This window comes from Chiloscyllium punctatum, chromosome 1 (assembly GCF_047496795.1).
Source record: "Chiloscyllium punctatum isolate Juve2018m chromosome 1, sChiPun1.3, whole genome shotgun sequence".
Taxonomy (NCBI): domain Eukaryota; kingdom Metazoa; phylum Chordata; class Chondrichthyes; order Orectolobiformes; family Hemiscylliidae; genus Chiloscyllium; species Chiloscyllium punctatum.
Genome location: NC_092739.1, coordinates 145,951,816 through 145,969,912, shown reverse-complemented (window position 1 = coordinate 145,969,912; position 18,097 = coordinate 145,951,816). Strand labels below are relative to the sequence as shown.

Below are 18,097 nucleotides of genomic sequence, written 5' to 3'. Positions count from 1 at the left end.
GAATGCTACTTGGATTAGAGAGTATAAGCTATTAGGAGAGGCTAGGAAAACTCATTTTATTTGGAGTGGCAAAGGCTGAGGATTGATTTGCTCGATAAAATTATGAAATACAGTGATAGGGTTGACCATCAGAATGTTTTTCCCGAAGTTGAAATATCTAATACTAGGGGCATGCGTTTAAGGTGAGAGGGGGATAGTTCAAAAGGGATGTGAGGGACAAATCTTTTAAACAGAGTGGGATGAGTATGGAATGTGCTGCCAGTGCTGGTGGTGGTAGAGGTAGATACCACAGGGGCGTTTAAGGGACTCTCGGATAAGCACATGAATATGCAGTAAATGGAAAGATATGGAACAAGGACAGGCAGAAGGGATTAGTTTAATTTGGCATCATGTTCAGCACAAAATTGTGCACTGAAGGGTCAGTTTCTTTGCTGTATTGTTCTCTGTTCAATGCTCTGATGTACCAATGTAGTATAGAACTTATGCTTTGTCTTTTCTTCCTCCAAGTTTTGACCTTTTCTAAGTCTGCCTTAATTATACAGTTTTCTGACTAATTTACTCACATAGTGGAAAAAAATACATTGCCTTTTGATCCCTGGACAGGAAACTTTGTTTGAATGTGTACATTTTTATCTACCCCTCATCTGGCTGGTATTACCAGCTGGGAAATAAAAAGGGAACTCTTGATCTTGAATTCTGTACCATATGTGATCTGCCTTCTGATGGACTCTGTTGTCTCTTTGATGAGCTATTGGCTGTCATTGTCTCCCTTGGCAATTTGGAACTGTCTCTGTTGATAGGGCTGGTTTTTTGCTTCAGTATTTGAAAAGCATTGTCCTTTCTGGCTTGGAATCAACAGCTTTTATTTTAAAGAGAGTCCCTTTTCTCACAACTGGGATGTACTCCTGGTCAAAAGTTTGGATTAAAATAATGACCTTCAGTGTTCATTTGTGTTCTTTAATAAGATGTAGGAGTAGAAGCAGACCATTCAGCTTACTGAGTCTGCTCTGCCATTCAGTAAGATAATAGCTGATCTGTTAATCTTCAGCTCCACTTTGCCGCCTTCTCCCCATAACCCTTTATTCCCTAAATCCCTAGATTTCCCTAGACTGTAGGGAAATAGATGGTGACATCTTGCAAAATGTCCAGATTACAGTGGAGGAAGTGCTGGATGTCTTGAAACAGTTAAAGGTGGATAAATCCCCAGTACCTGATCAGGTGTACCCGAGAACTCTGTGGGAAGCTAGAGAAGTGATTGCAGGGCCTCTTGCTGAGACATTTGTACCATCGATAGACACAGGTGAGGTGCCAGAAGACTGGAGGTTGGCAAACGTGGTGCCACTGTTTAAGAATGGCGGTAAAGACAAGCCAGGGAACTATAGACCGGTGAGCCTGACCTCAGTGGTGGGCAAGTTGTTGGAGGGAATCCTGAGGGACAGGATGTACATGTATTTGGAAAGGCAAGGACTGATTCGGGATAGTCAACATGGCTTTGTGCTTGGGAAATCATGTCTCTCAAACTTGACGGAGTTCTTTGAAGAAGTAACAAAGAAGATTGATGAGGGCAGAGCAGTAGATGTGATCTATATGGACTTCAGTGAGGCGTTCGACAAGGTTCCCCATGGGAACCTTCAGTGCACCTCAGATTACAACAGGATCTGGACCAGATGGGCCGATGGGCTGAGAAGTGGCAGATGGAGTTTAATTCAGATAAATGCGAGGTGCTGTATTTTGGGAAAGCAAATCTTTGCAGGACTTATATACTTAATGGTAAGTTCCTAGGGAGTGTTGCTGAACGAAGAGACCTTGGAGTGCAGGTTCATAGCTTCTTGAAAGTGGAATCGCAGGTAGATAAGATAGTGAAGAAGGCGTTTGGTATGCTTTCCTTTATTAGTCAGAGTATTGAGTACAGGAGTTGGGAGGTCATGTTGCAGCTGTACAGGACATTTGTTAGGCCACTTTTGGGATATTGCATGCAATTCTGGTCTCCTTCCTATCAGAAAGATGTTGTGAAACTTGAAAGAGTTCAGAAAAGATTTACAAGGATGTTGCCAGGGTTGGGGGATTTGAGCTATAGGGAGAGGCTGAACAGGCTGGGGCTATTTTCCCTGGAGCGTTGGAGGCTGAGGGGTGATCTTATAGAGGTTGACAAAATTATGAGGGGCATGGATAGGATAAATAGACAAAGCCTTTTCCCTGGGGTTGGGGAGTCCAGAACTCGAGGGCATAAGTTTAGGGTGAGAGGGGAAAGATATAAAAGAGACCTAAGGGGCAACGTTTTCACGTAGAGGGTGGTACGTGTATGGAATGAGCTGCCAGAGGATGTGGTGCAGGCTGGTACAATTGCAACATTTAAAAGGCATTTGGATGGATATATGAATAGGAAGGGTTTGGAGGGATATGGGCCAGGTGCTGGCAGGTGGGACTAGATTGGGTTGGGATATCTGGTCGGCATGGATGGGTTGGACCGAAGGGTCTGTTTCCATGCTGTACATCTCTCTGACTCTATGACTCTAAATGATTAAAATTTTGTCTCTCGGCCTTGAACATACATAACAACACAGACCTTACAGCCCTCTGCAGTAAAGAATTCTACAGCTTCACTCCCCTCAGAGAAGAAATTCCTCAGCATCTCTGTCTTTACAATGCAACCCTTTTTTATGAGTTTATTCCTTCTGATCCTATGCTCTGCCACAGGAGGAAACAATCTTTCCATATCTACCCTGTCAAGTGTCCTAAGAATCTTGTATGTTTCAATAAGGTGGTCTCTCATTCTTCACAAATTCCAGTGAGAACAGGCCCAATCTATTCTACCTCTGTCCACAAGACAGCCTGTCCAACCCAGAATCAGCCTAGTGAGCCTTCTCTGGACTGTCTGCAATGTCAACGTATCTTTCCCTGGATAAGGGGCCTAAAATTGTTTGGTATTCCAGCTATGGTGTGACTAGTGACTTGTATAGTTTTTAAGAAGACTCTGCTACTTTTATTCTCTGTTTCCCTTTGAAATAAAGGCCAACATTATATTGACCATCCCTAATAGCTGCTGAAATTGAATGCTAGTTTTTTTTGTGATTTATGCTCGAGGACTCCCACATCCCTCTGGGCTGTAGATTTCTGAATCGGTACAGGTTGAAACTGTGGTTATTGGGCATTGAAATGTAAATATAATGTGATACTGCGCAAATAGAAGTAAAGATTAACTCCAGTTCCTACCTTTCACCTAAAACAAAGGGCAAGAAGTGCCATTCGGCTTCTCTGACTTGCTTCATCTTTTAATAAGATCATACCTGATCTGATTATAACCTCAAATCAACATTCCTGTGGACACTTGATGAACTTTGATCTCTTTGCTTGGTAAGTACCTGCCTTAAATTATTCAAAAGCACTGCTTCCTTCACCTTTTCCAGGAAGACGCATGACCTTCTGAGAGATATACTTTTGCCTCATTTCTCTTTAAATGATAACCCATAATTTTTAAACAATAAGCCCTTGTTTTAGATTCGCCCATAGGAGGAAACTTCCTCTGCATGTTCCCATTGTGAAGGCCTTTCAGTATCTTTTATGTTTCAGTCAAGTCACCTCTTACACTTGAAAACTCCAATGGATGCAAGCCTATTTTGTCCAAACTTTCCTCATCAGACAATCTGCACATTCCAGTGTTTGTCTAATGAATTTCTCTGAACAAGGAATACATTTGTATATATTAAATGAAGTGACCAGTATTGTGCACAGTGCTCCATAAGCAGTCTTACCAGTGCACGTGTATTTAAAGCATAACATCCTTTTTATATATATTCAATTCCACTGGCAATAATGTTTTCTTTTTACTTGCTGCCTTTTATGATTCATGAATAAGGACACCCATATTCCTCTTTGCCTCAGAGCCTTGTGTTTTCACACCATTTTGATAATGTGCTATTTTTACTTTCCTGTCAAAATTGATAACTTCACATTTTGTCAGATCTTTGCCCACACATTTTATCTATATCCCTTGATCGCTCCCTTATACCTTTTTCACAACTTAATTTGTTACCTAACTTTGTGTTCTCAGCAAATTTGGCAATTATGCCAAATTACTTCAAATCGATTGAATAATTTAAATATTGATATTTATATTAAGAAATTGAAATCATTTCATGTTCCAGCGCTGATCCCTGTCACATCCAATCAATCTGATAAAGATCCATTTGTGCCTACCGTTTGCTTCCTGTTAGCCAGTCAATTTTCTATGTATGCCAAATACTACCCCATATACAGAGCTTGATTCTATGCAATAATCTTTGTTGTGGCATCTTTGCAAAATGCCTTCTGGAAATTTAAGTATAGTACAACACCTATTGTACACAACACATGTTCCTCCCTCAAAGAGCTCCAATAAGTTGGTTAAATGCAATTTCCCTTTAACGAAAACCACATTAACTCTTCTTTGATTTGTTGAACTTATTCAAATGTCCTGTTATAACTTTATTTAATAATAACTTTGAACTTTTTTTTGAGTGACAAGTGTGACTTCTGAAGAAGGGTCACTTGACTTGATGTTAAGTCTGCCAGGCCCTCGTATGAAGTCCATAATTACTTGAACAATGTCAGCCCACTGTTTTTAATAATTTATTGTCTATCACCTCTCTGGTAGTTTCATTTTCTTCTTTTTATTTTTAATTCACTCACTGGATATGGGCATCTCTGGTTGGGCCAATATTTATTGCCTATCTTTAATTGCCCAGAGGACAGTTAAGAGTTAACCATATTATCGTAGGTGCGGAGTACATATAGGCCAGACCAGGTAAGGATGACTGATTTTCTTCCTTAAAGGACATCAGTGAACCAGATGAATCACTTGACAATTCATTCCAGATTCTTTATTGAATTCAAATTCCACCATCAGTCATGATGGGATTTGAATACAGCTCCCCAGAACATTAGTGGAGTTTCTGGATTAATCGTCTAGCGATAATACCACTGGGCCATTGCCTCCCCGAGTTCCTCCCTCCTTCCGACCCACCCATTTCCTGATTTGTGGCAGCTGCTGAGCTGTTGTTAGTGTTTCCTATTCTGAAAACTGATGAAAAATGTGTCTTCTCTAACACTAAAGAAACTTGGCACTATCTTGGTTAAAGTCGCCTATTTGATTGGTACTGCATCCACATACATTCAGTTTTCCATTGCTGATGCATAGTAGCAGTAGTGGGCACCTCTGCAAGACGCAGAAATTCACAAGGGTCTTTGGGTAGCACCTTGCAAATCCACAACCACTCCCATGTAGAAGGAAAATGTCAGCAGACCCCTGGGAAGACCACCACCTGCAAGTTCTCTTTTCAAGCCACTCACCATCCTGACTGTCATTCCTTCATAGTCACTGAATCAAAATCCTGGAAATCTCTCCGTAACGGCATTTTGGGTTGGCATAGAGTACAACGGCTGCTGCAATTCAAGAAGTTAGACATGGACTAGTTGGACCATTTCCATTCTGTATGACTTTGTAGCAGTGAGTTAATAAATATCAAAAGATCTACAGATGCTGGAAATTGGAGTTGACATTTCAATCCAGTGACCCTTCTTCAGAACTGATGGTAGCTAGGAAAAGATTGGTATATAAGGGTTGGGGAGGTGGATGGAGGAGTAAACGAGAAGTGGAGATAGAGCCCAAAGAGAGAGAGAGAGAGACAGACAGTTGAACAGACAAAAGACTGGATAATGGTCAGGCCAACCTAGGAGAATGGCTGCTATTGGTGGCTATTAGTGGCTAGCAATGAGTAGTGTGTAATAGAAGACCATGTGATAACAAGGTCAGGTTTGTGGGGTTTGGGATAAGGACATGGGAGATGGTGTCTCAAGCCCTAAAAGTGTTGAACTTGATTTTGAGTCCAGAAGGCTATACAGTTTCCAAGTGGTCTACTATTACACATCGTTAGCAACTAATCATTCCCACTAGCAGCCATTCATTCTTCTAGATCGACTGTTATCCATTTCTTTCGGCTGACTATTATCCACATCTTTTGTCGAACTGTTATTCTCTCTTTTTGGCTTGTACCTCCACCCTCTATCCCAACCATATGTTCAGCATAAAAACCTTTTTTCAGTTCTGAAGAAGCGTCACTGATTTCTCTCCACAGATGCTGCCAGACGTGCTGAAATTTTACAGCAATTTCTGTTTTTGTTTGTGATTTCCAGCATCCACAGTTCTTTCGGTTTATTATTATCTTGAGGTTCTGCTTAATTTGGATCATACCTCTTCATACAGACTATACAGAGCGTTTAATTATCCTGTCTATCATTGGACTTAAATTGGCCACAACAACAGGATCGTCTTCATCCCACTACAAGTTCTTTTCCAACTGTCAGCAACTAACTTGACTTCTGAAATAGAATGCTTCCCTCTCAGTTGGTGATTTAGTGAATCTATGCATGAACGTCTTGTTAGTCTAATCTCACTGTAAATTGCCTTGGGATAAACAGCATTGTGTTCTATATTTTAGCAACTTGTAATTTCCTTAATTCTTTCTATTAAGTATGCTTTTTGTAGTGTGAACATAAAACACATCACTGTCTTTATTCTTTTTATCAAAGCTCAAATTCTAAATATTGCTTCACACTTTAGTAGTCACCAGAATAGATGCAGAATTGTTGAATTAATGTAATCTTGTTCTGTACAGCCTGTTACCTTTTATCTCTTGTACATACTCCATCTGTATGAAACCCAATCATTGTGTAGTTTTTGAACAGAAGCAACATGAAAGCTAGAACTGAAGTCTCTCCTCAAAATTTACCAAACACACAAAATGATGGGTTGAATGACTGACTTCTTCCTGTGCCATAAATGTTCTGTACAATTAAAGCAGCAGCTTGTTAAAATATTAATTCATGTCATTAAAATTAATGATAAGGATACATTTTTGTTTTTCTTTTCAGGTGGAACAACTGCTGGTCCAGGTAAGACTTGATATTACCATAACAGTTTTCATTCCTATCCACTTCACATGAAGTATTGCAGTTTTTTATGATTATAACTTTGCATAAACCCTATTTGATGAAGGGGGCTGTTTGTACTGGAACACCACTGACACTTTTCTTGATCATTTCTGTCTATAATTTTTGTAAATATCACTGTGTAATTTAGAACCCATTTAATTTTTGAATATTCTCCCTATTTTAAAGTTTAAGTTTTAATTTTTCTCCTTAGTGTACCAGGCACATGTTTAATTCTACATACAAGACTTTGGCACTGTTAGCAGCTGTCAGCAATATATTGTGGTCGTCTTGCTAATTGCATTGAAGATGTTCAAAGTACGGTTCCAGTAATATACAGCTAGACTGAAATTGCTAGTTTCTATAATGTGTTTATGGTGCTGATGTTCATTGTGTACTGCTCCAACACATGGCAAATTTTCAACTATAGTTGGACAACTTGTAAAGTATCGGCATTTCTAAATAAGAATTTTCCTCAATATTCTAAATTAGTCTCTGACAAGGCTGTGTCGTGACTGGAACTACTTAACATCATGACCAAGGAACTGCAGCCTATAAAGGCAAAACTTGCAAAATGCAACAATAAAATATTTTTGAAACCAGTTGGTTGGGGATGCATGGCCTAATCTAATTGAGTTTTTTGAGCTTTTACTGATGAGGTGTGAAGCATTATGGTGTAAAATAAGCTGCTAGTGGATTATGGAAGGAGAACTGAATTTGGGGGATAGACTGTTGGTCTCCATCAGAAAATAGCAAGTCTATCTGTTAAAATGCGTCACAAGTATATAAGGCTGATGGAATGGCCATTAAAATAAATTTTCAGGAATTTTTTTAAATTTTGAGAAGAAAAAAATCGAAGGTGAACTGGAATAATTACATGAAGTTATTGAATGTTTTGTTGCTATTTGGGAGGATTGTCGGAGAGAGATAATGGTAGTGCATCATGTCACAATAACATACAAAGTCCAGTTGGAACGTGGTATCTTCGGAAAAGTTCTGAAATCATTCATAACTAATTTCCCTTCCCGATGGGTTGAAGGGCCTTTTCTACACCGTATGATTATGGGGCGTGGTTCCAGAGGAGGTTACATTTGTGAGCAGTTGGAAGTTACTAGCATACAAATGAGAAACCCAAGAAGGTCGCATGCTCCTTTCCACCATTTGGTTAGATCATAGCTGATCTGATTTTAATTACAAATGTATACATGTGCATATCCCCAATAATCTTTTATCCCCTTGGTAAGTAAGAGGCTATCTCCCTTCAAACAATTTTAAAGATTCTTCATCCACTGCCTTTTAAGGAAGAAAATTTCAAAAGCACTGAACTTGGGGTGGTGGTGGGGGGGTGGGAGGGTGGGAGGGATGTTTCCCCCTCTCTGTTGTAAATGATTTTAACCTATGACGCTTGGTTCCATATTATCCCAGATGAGGAATGTTCCTTTCAACCATCCACCCAGTCAAAACTCTTCAAATCTCTTCTTAATTGAATATGTTTCAATTAAGTCCCCTCTAATTCTTCTAAACTTCAGAGGATAAAGTCTTTGCTTGCCTAGCCTTTCCTCTCGATTTAGGTATTGGTCCAATGAATATTTTCTGAATTGCTTCCAATGCGATCCTTCCATAATTTAGATGAGCAGTATTGTGCACATACCTCAGGAACTGGTGTCAGGTGTCTTCTATAAATGAACCACAATCTCCCTACTCATGCATTCAGTTTCCCTCGTAATAAAACATAACTTCCTGTTAGTTTTCCTGATTACTTATTCTTCCTGCATACTAACCTTTTGTATTTCATACACGAGGACAACCAAAGATGAGCTCTGCATCCCCTCACCTGACAGCTAATGTTTTTTTCGTTTCTGTCTAATAGGCTTTTTCATACGTTACCATATTGCACTCCATTTGCCAGATCTTTTGCTGTATTGTAACCTATCTAACCTTCCTTTAATAGACTCCTTATGTCATCATCACTTTCCTACCTATCTTCATGTCTTTGGTAAATGTAGCTACCATAGCAACGGTTCCTTGATCCAAATTTTAAGAATTCATTAATGTTGCCAGCTAAACAAGCATTGATTGTCCATACCTAATTGCCCAGAGGTCCATAAAGAGTCAACTTCTCATTTCAGGTATTAGTCTAACAAGCCTTCTCAAGAGTCAAGAAGAGGTGATGGCCTAGAAATACTATTGCTAGGCAATTAATCAGGTAATGTTCTGGGAACCTGAATTCAAATCCTACCCCGACAGATGGTGGAATTTGAATTTAATAGAAATAGAGAATTAAAAGATGATGATTAAAATGATGACCATGAAATCATTGACAATGTGTCAGGAAAAACCCAGTGGTTCATTAATATCCTTTAGAGTAAGAAATTGCCATCCTTACTTGGTCCGACTCCATGCCCAGTGTTTCTTTAAAATTCATTTACAGGATGTGGCCATTGCTGGCTCGGCCAGCATTCATTGCCCATCACCAATTGCCTAGAGGGCAGTTGAGAGTCACAGATCAGAATCACAGAAGATTACAGAATCTCTACAGTACAGATAGAGGTCATTAGGCGCATCGAGTTTGCACTGACACTCCAAAGAGCATTCCACCCAGACCCACCCTATCCCTGTAACCCCATTTACCATGGCTAATCCACATAGCATGGACATCCCTGGATACTTTAGGGCAATTTAGCATGGCAACTCCATTTAAGTTGCACATCTTTGGACTGTGGGAAGAAACCAGAGCACTGGGTGGAAACCGATGGAGACACTGGGTGAACATGCAAACCACAGCCAGTCGCCCAAGGCTGCAATTGAATCCAGGCCCTGGCGCTGTGAGACAGCTTTATCAACCACAAGGCGCACCAAAAGATATGAGTATAATTAGGACATTTGGCCCATCGAGTCTGTTCCATCATTTGATCACATCTTCTCAACCCCATTCTCTTGCCTTTACCCCATAACACGTGGTCCCTTTACCAATCAAGAATATATCTATCTGTATTAAATGCACCCAATAACTTGGCCTCCACAGCCTTCTGCAGCATTGAGTTCCACAGATTGACCACCCTCTGGTTGAAAAAATTCCTCCTCATTTCAGTTGTAAAGGATTGACTCTTTATTTTAATGCTGTCCCCTGGGATCCTAGTGTCTTCTCGTCAAAACACCATCTTCATGTTCACAGTGCGAAGCCTTTCAGTATTCAATCCGCATCCTTCTAAACTTCATCGAATCCAGAATGAGAGTCCTCAATTGCTCCTCATATGGTAAGCCCTTCATCCCCGGGATCATTCTTTTGGGCCTCGTCCAATGCCAACACATGCTTCGTTTGATATGGGGCCGAGAACTACACTCAATATTCCAAATGTGGTCTGACCAGAGCCTTATCCAGCCTCATCAGTATATTTCTTTTCTTGTATTCTAGCCTCTTGAAATGAATACTAACATTGCATTTGCCTTCCTAACTGTCAACTGAGCATGCATATTAATCTTAAGAGAATCGTAAACTAGGCATCTTAAAATCTCTTTGTATCTCAGATTTCCAAAGCCTTTCCCCACTTTGGTAGAAAGAATAGAGGTGTAGATTATTTTCAAAGTGCATAACCTCACACTTTCCCACACTGTATTTCATCTGCTACTTCTTTGCAAACTCTTCTACCTTGTCCAATTCCTCTGCAGCCTCCCCGCTTTCTCAAACTCCCTGCTGCTCCACCTATCTTTGTGTCATCCGCAAATTTAGCAATAATACACTGAGTTCATTGGTCCAGGTTGTTAATATATAACATAATAGTTGTGGTCCCAAACTGACCCCTGCAGAATTCCACTAGTCACCACCGCCATCCTGAAAAAGACTTCTTTGTCACCATTGCCTGCCTTCTGCCAGTCAGGCAATCCTCTGTCAATATCAGTACCTTGCCCCTAACATGATGGGTTCTTATCTTATTTTGCACCTGGGCCTTGTGGAAATCTAAATAGATCATGCCCACCTTAGTCTAACTTGCTTGTTGCCTCCTCAAAGAATTCAAACAATCTATCGGGAATTACCTCCCTTGATGAAGTTGTGCTAACTTACCATGTAATTTCAGGTACTCCACAACTATACTCCGCAACTCATCCTTAACAATGGACTTTAAAGTATTACTCATGATCGAGATTTGGTTAACCAAACTATTGTTTCCTGTCTTCTGCCCCTGCCCTGCCTTTAAACAGGCGTGTTACTTTTATCCACTTTCCAGTCCTCTGGAACCCTCTCTGACTCCAGTTATTTCTGAAAGCTCATCACTAATGCTTCTACAAAACCTTCATTGATCTCCTTCAGAATCACTTGTGCCATGTTGCCATCCTGAAAAATACTCATTTGTTTCTACTCTCTGCTTCCTGTTAATCAGTTGATCTTCTATTCTTGCTAATATGTTATCCCTTTTTTTTGCTTTATTTTCTGAAGTGATCTTTGATGTGGCGCCTTATAAAATGCTTTCTGGAGGTCTAAATGCAATTCATCCACTTATTCCCCTTTATCTACAGAATAAATGGGTTCTCCAAGAACACCAATAAATTACTTAAACATTATTTCCCTTTGACAAAATCATGTTGGCTTTGATTGCCTTGACCTTAGCCAACTACTTTGGTATGAAGTCTTTAGTGATAGTTTATAACATTTTCCCTGTGACAGATGTTAAGCTAACTGGCCTGTGAATTGCTGCTTTCTGCCTCTCTCCCTTTTTGAATATTAGCAATTTTCCAGTCTAAATGAACCTTGCCCGAATCTAATGAGTTCTGGAAAATTAGAACTAACGCATCAACTGTCTCACTAGATCCTAGGATGAAGTCCATCAAATCCTGGGGACTTTGTCCATTCTCATTTCCAACAATTTATTCAGTGTTACGTCTCTGGTTGTTGAAAATATCTTGAGTTCCTCCCTTCTTTTCAATTCCTAATTTGCGACTATATCCTGAATAATTATCCTCTTTTAGTTCAGACCGGGATTTGGTTTGCTCAGATGGCTAGTTGGCTGACATGCGACTCAGAGTGACGCCAACAACATGGGTTCAATTTCTGCACTATGAAAGTCCTGTCTTCTCAACATCACCCCTCACCTGAGATGTGGTGACCTCCACATTACGCACACCACCAGTTGTGTCTGTCCAATGAGAGAAGAACCCTATGATCCCCTGCGACTAAGGCAACTTTTGCAAAATATTGTTGAGTGTGTCGACCATCTCTTTGTCCTCCCTTACTAATTTTTAATATGCCCATCAATTAATTTGTGAAATCTTTAAAATATCTGAAGCAACTTCTTATATATTTGTTTTCGGGTAATTTTCTCTGTGCTCTAATTGTTCCTCCCCTATTAATCTTTTAATAATTCCTTGCTTTTTGATATTCTGTCCACTTTTCTGACCTGCCATCATCTTTGCTCAAATATGTTTTTCTTTCAGTTTGATACCAGCATTGACTTTTTTTTTGTTACCCTCTGATGTTCCATAGAGATTTTCTTGTCACATCAAACCTGGGTGCAACTGTCCTCCACTCAATTCATTTCGCTGGAAAAATGCTTTCCTTTTATCAGAAGAAGACATCTATTTGTGAGGTTAAAAGGCTTTTTTCAAACGGACTCTTTGAAAAGATTTTGTTTTGCTGTTTGCCAGGTAATAGTTGTGAGTGTAGATGTAAATGGCAAGATACCTCCAACTCATTTGCTGACACTCATTTGCTATGTCGATTAGACACTCAACATCTATTGGCATTCATTATGTTTGGTTGCATGTAAAAGTTCTTTTGATTCTCAGCATCATGCAAGATGTCCAGTATCCATCCTTGGGGTTGTCACGTCAAGCTTGCTTCTCTGTCCAATTGTTAAGTCTCCATATGTCTATGGATTCTGTTGTTACAGCAGAGCCTATTCTTGTAAACTTGTTAGTACACACAGCCTTTTTCTTTGTGGCCTTGTATTCTCAAGCTTTTCTGATTTGATTGCACTATTGTTCCATTTAGTCTCCACATTTTCGTTTCGATATTTTCTGAGTTTGTCTTTTTCTCCATTTGTTCATGGGATGATTTGACATTGGCGAAGTCATGTTTAGCCTTTGATGGTCAGCCACTTTCTTACTACTACTGTTTACTTGGTAGTATTGCACTCAGTGGTGTCATGGAATTTGAGTTGTGTTTCTTAATGCCACTTAAACTAGGAGAGACAGTGGATTTGTAATCCAGTGCCCCAGGTAATATTCCTAGTTTGAAGTCTACTATGTCATGGTTTTGTAGTTGGATGTCAACCATCCAACTCCTTGGACAGTAGGAGTTGTTCAGAACAGTATCCTTGGCCTGTTCATCTTGAATTGCCGGCAAAATCAAGGAACTCATTGTTGACTTTCGGCAGGATATTACTCATGCCCCCCAACACGTTAACAGCACAGAGGTGGAATGAGTGGAGAGTGTCAAGCTCCTGGGAGATTGATTCTTCTTGTGCGTGCACTAGCTACAAAGGCCTAACAACGTCTCCTCTTCCTCAGGCAGCTGAGGAAATTTGGCATGATGGCGAATGACCTTGCCAACTTTTGTAGGTGCGCCATCGAGAGCATTCTGTCTGGATGTATCACTACCTGGTATGGCAATTGTACTATTCAAGATTGGAGACGGTTAAGGAGAGTGGTGAACTTGGCTCGGACAGTCACAAAGGCACCAATCTATAGAATCCATCTACCAGGTCTGCTGTCAAGGAATGGCCACCAGCATTCTCAAAGATCCATTCCACCCTAACAATGTTTTTCTACAACCTCTACCATTGGGGAGAAGGTACAGAAACCTGAACACACACGCACACGTTTCTATCCTACTGTTGTTGGAATACTGAATGGACTCTCAAACTCTTAGCATTCGCCTGTACCTGTGTTTTTGTTTTTGCTGCTGTTTACCTATTATTTACTTATCTATGCTACTTAACTCTGTGATCTGCCTGCATTGCTCATAAGACAAAACTTTTCACTGTGCTTCGGCACATGTGCCAACAAATTCAATTTATCTATGGCCTTTCCTTCCATCATAAGGTCTAAAGTGAGGATATCTGTTGATGGTTGCATAATGTTCAGTGTCGTTCTCACTTCTTAGATACTTAAGTACAACCTGAACAACAACCAGTTTTGTAATTAATATGTGGCAGGGTCATTAGTGCCACACAAGAACCAGATAATGACTGCAAAAGTGTCTGACCATTGTCCCTTGATATTCAATGGCATTATAGTCACTGAATCCCCCACTACCAACAACTCATTGATTCAGTTGTGATTCTTGTCAGCTTTATAAACCCTGTGGCTACAAGAGCAGGTCAGAAGCTAGAAATTTTTAGGCACATAACTCACCTTCTGTCTTGCCAATGCCAGTCCTTTCATTTGCCTGAATGTGTGCAAGTCCATTAACTTTCAAATTCATCATTGTCCAGGAAAAAAACAACCTGCTCAATTGGCACACAGTCTACCACTTCAATTTTTACCATTAACCCATAGTGACAGCACATCTACAAATGCATTGCATTCATTATCCAAAGCTGCTTTTACAGTACTTTCCAAGCCCAAGACCTCTGCCACCTGGAAAGGCAAGGGAAACAGGTACTTAGGAACACCACCAACTGAAAGTTACACTCTCAGCTGCACATCATCATGATTCAAAACTGTATTGCCATTACTTCGGTTTTCCAGGGTCAAATTCTTGGAGCTCCTTTCCTAACAGCATTGTGGGTGTCCTTCACCTCAAGAATTACAGTTGTTCAAAAGAGACAGATCACCTTCTCAAGGTAAATTACTGATGGGCAACAAATGCTGATCTATTCAATGGTACCAATGTCCCATGAAGAAAAATCATAAAAATCAATTTCCAATCAGTGTTGTGCAAGTTGTTAGGAGGAGATTCTGAAGGACAGGATTTACATGCATATGGAAAGGTGAGGACTGATTAGGGTTCGTCAGCATAGCTTTGCGCATGGCAAATAGTGTTTCACTGACGTGATTGAGTATTTTGAAGAACAGACAAAGAAGATTGACAAAGGCAAAGCAGTAGACATTGTCTATATGGACTTCAGCAAAGCACTTGACAAGGTTCCACATGGTAGTCTGGTTAGTAAGGTTAGATCATGGAATCCTGGGGAACTAGCCAATTGGATACATAAACAGCTTGAAGGTGTAGGAGACAAAGTGGGTTGTGGAAGGTTGCTTTTTGCACTAGAGGTCTATGACTAGTGTGTGCCCAAGGATGAGTGCAGGGTCCACTGCTTTTTGTCATCTTATATAAAAGATTTGGATGTGAATACATGGTTTTTAAGGAATGGTTATTAAGTTTGCCACGTGACCCAAAGTAAGTGGTGTGGTGGACAGTGAAAGAAGGGTTACCTCTGAGTACAATGAGACCTTCGTCAGATGGGCCAGTGGGCAGGGGAGTGACGGATGGAGTTTAATTTGGACAAATGTGAGGTGCTGCTTTTGGAAAGGCTAATCAGGGCAGGACTTAGACATTTAATGGTAAGTGTTGCTGAACAAAGAGATCTTGGAGTGCAGGTTCATAGATCCTTGAAAGGAGAGTCTCAGGTCGATATGATAGTGAAGAAGGTATTTGGTATGCTTTCCTTTATTCGTCAGAGTATTGAGTACAGGAGTTGGAAGGTCATGGTGCAGCTGTACAAAGCATTTATGCAGCTATTGTGAAATAGTGCTTACAATTCTGTAAGAGTTGCTGTAGGAAAGATGTTGTTAAACTTGAGAGGGTGCAGAAAAGATCTGCAAGGATGTTGTCAGGACTGGAGGGTTTGAACTTTTGGGAGGGTTGAATAGACTGGCGTTTTTTTTCTCCCCCTTCGACACTTGGAGACTGAGGTGTGATCTTAGACGTGTATATAATCATGAGTAGCATCATGGTGATGTCCTGGGGAATGTTGCTGAACAAAGAGCCCTTAGATCGCAAATTCATAATTCATTGAAAGCAGAGTCTCAAGTAGACAGGCATTTTGTATGCTCGCCTTCATTGATCAGTGCATTGAGTCGAGAGGTCGGGAGGTCATATTGCAGCTGTGCAGGGCATTGGTTAGGCTACATGTGGAATACTGTGTTCAATTCTGATCTCCCTGCTATTGGAAGGATGTTGTGAACCTTGAAAGAGTTCAGAAAAGGTATGCAAGGATGTTGCCAGGGTTGGAGGGTTTGAGCTATAAGGAGAGGCTGAAAATCTGGGGCTGTCTTTCCTGGAATGTCGAAGGTTGAGGGGTGACCGTATGCAAATATATAAAACCATAAAGGGCAAGGATAGGATGAACAGCCAAGGTTATTTTTCCTAAGGTGTGGGAGTCCACAACTAGAGGACATAGGTTTAAGGTGAGAGAGGGAAGATTTTAAAAGGTGTGTGTATGGAATGAGCTGCCAGGTGGAGTGGTGGAGGTGGGTACAATTATAGCATTTAACAGACTCCTTAATGAGTATATGAATAGGAAGGGTTTAAGTGGGGTATGGGTGAAATACTGGCAAATAGGACTAGGTCAAATTGGGATGTCTGGTTGGAGTGGATGATTTGGATGAAGGGTCTATTTCTGTGCTGTATAACTCTTTCCCATTATTCACCTGGTTTATTTTGTTGAAGATTTACATGTATTTTCTCTTTGGTAGTGATGACCTGAAACAATGTTGAACTTAATTATTTTTGAAGTCACAGCTGATTAAAGTTAAACTTAATTGGAAACAAAAACCTGAAGGGCACTTCTTCCTGAAGACACTGACAAATGCTGTAGCTTTATCTTTTGCACAGAGGTGCTGTGTTCAGCAATTAACCATGGAGCTTCCTGCTTCTATTAGTTAGTCTACAGCCGTTTGTGACTCAGTGTGACAGGATTGCAGAACTTTGAGCTGATCCATTGTTTGTGGCGCTGCTTTTCTCTGCCTATACCATGCTGCTTCTGTTATTCAGTATGCACAAAGTCCTGTGTATAGTTTCACCAGATTGATATCTTGTAGGAATACCTAACATTGATTCTTGTATGCTTTCACTTGTTTTCCTGGCTTCATGACAGTGGTTATGTGAGGGAATATGCAAGGCTAGGCCATTATGTTTGAATCCAGTTCTGCTGCTGATAGTTTACTTTCACGCTCCTAGTTTCTCATAATCATCTCATTCCCCATGAAGTGGTGCTGTACAATGTGCATTCTGTCCTCATTATAAAGATGATGTGTCCCCATTTATGCGAAAGCTTTGTGGTAGTCATTTTTACTACTGCAGTTGTTAGCAGATATGTTTGTGATGGTTGATTGGTAGGACAAGGTCAAGATTTTTTGTTTCGTATTCACTACTTCGTCTGGCGCACTTTGGTACATTGTCCTTTAGGGTTTGATCAATAGCTGCTCAACTGAGTGACACTAAGTGATCCTATGCCCAAACTGCTTTGTTTCTTTTTTCCTGTCTGTCCTCAGCTGCTTCAGTGTCATATTCAACTTCAAGAAACGATAAATTTATTAGCTGAGTAGGTTGTATTCAGCAGGAAGTTTCTTTGTCCATATTTAACTTGATGTGACAAAACTTCATGTATTCATTAAGTCCATTGACTCCCATAGTTATTTCAATGACACTTGCTCACATCCTGATTCTTCAAATGCTTTTCATTTCTCCTAGTTCTATAAAGATGGTCATTTGCCTGAAATGTTAATGTTTTCCTCACTACACAAGTAATGTCTGTTTATATTTGGAAAATTTTATCTTGACTTCAAGGAAAGAAAGCAGATGGAGTGAACCAATTGGACTGTGACATCATCACTCCTTATTTTGGGTGAACTCCCCTCTAATAGCTGCAATCTGTTACCACAAGCGTTTATCTCTTCAAGACATAGATCCACACTTGGCGAGACTTCTCAAAGAGATGATGATCATGAAAATCAAGCAAAATTGAAGAAAAATGAAAAATAAATCCAAATAAAGTAAAAAGTAGGAAATAAAGTATAGTTTGCTTTATTTACTGTATATAATTGCATTAGGAGCAGTTCAACTGATTGTTGGGATGAAAATGTTGTCTTATGAGGCAAGGTTCAGTAGGTTACCCTTCTATGCATTGATGATCTTATTGAAATGTGCAAGGTTGCAATGGATCTTGATGGCCAGCTGAGAAAACAAGGG

The 18,097-nt window shown here is 40.1% G+C and overlaps 1 protein-coding gene across 5 annotated transcripts in view; it reads left to right on the top strand.

Annotated features, from left to right (window-relative positions):
- The window catches only part of ptpra (protein tyrosine phosphatase receptor type A), a 291,473-nt gene that overhangs the window by 100,394 nt on the left and 172,982 nt on the right, over positions 1 to 18,097 (top strand). For 4 of the 5 annotated variants that reach the window (XM_072576685.1, XM_072576713.1, XM_072576676.1 and 1 more), the window contains one exon: positions 6,910 to 6,930. The exons of the other annotated variant lie outside the window; for it this stretch is intronic. In XM_072576685.1, coding sequence (XP_072432786.1) covers positions 6,910 to 6,930 — 21 coding nt within the window. The remainder of the gene's footprint in view (positions 1 to 6,909; positions 6,931 to 18,097) is intronic. 5 annotated transcript variants of the gene reach the window in all.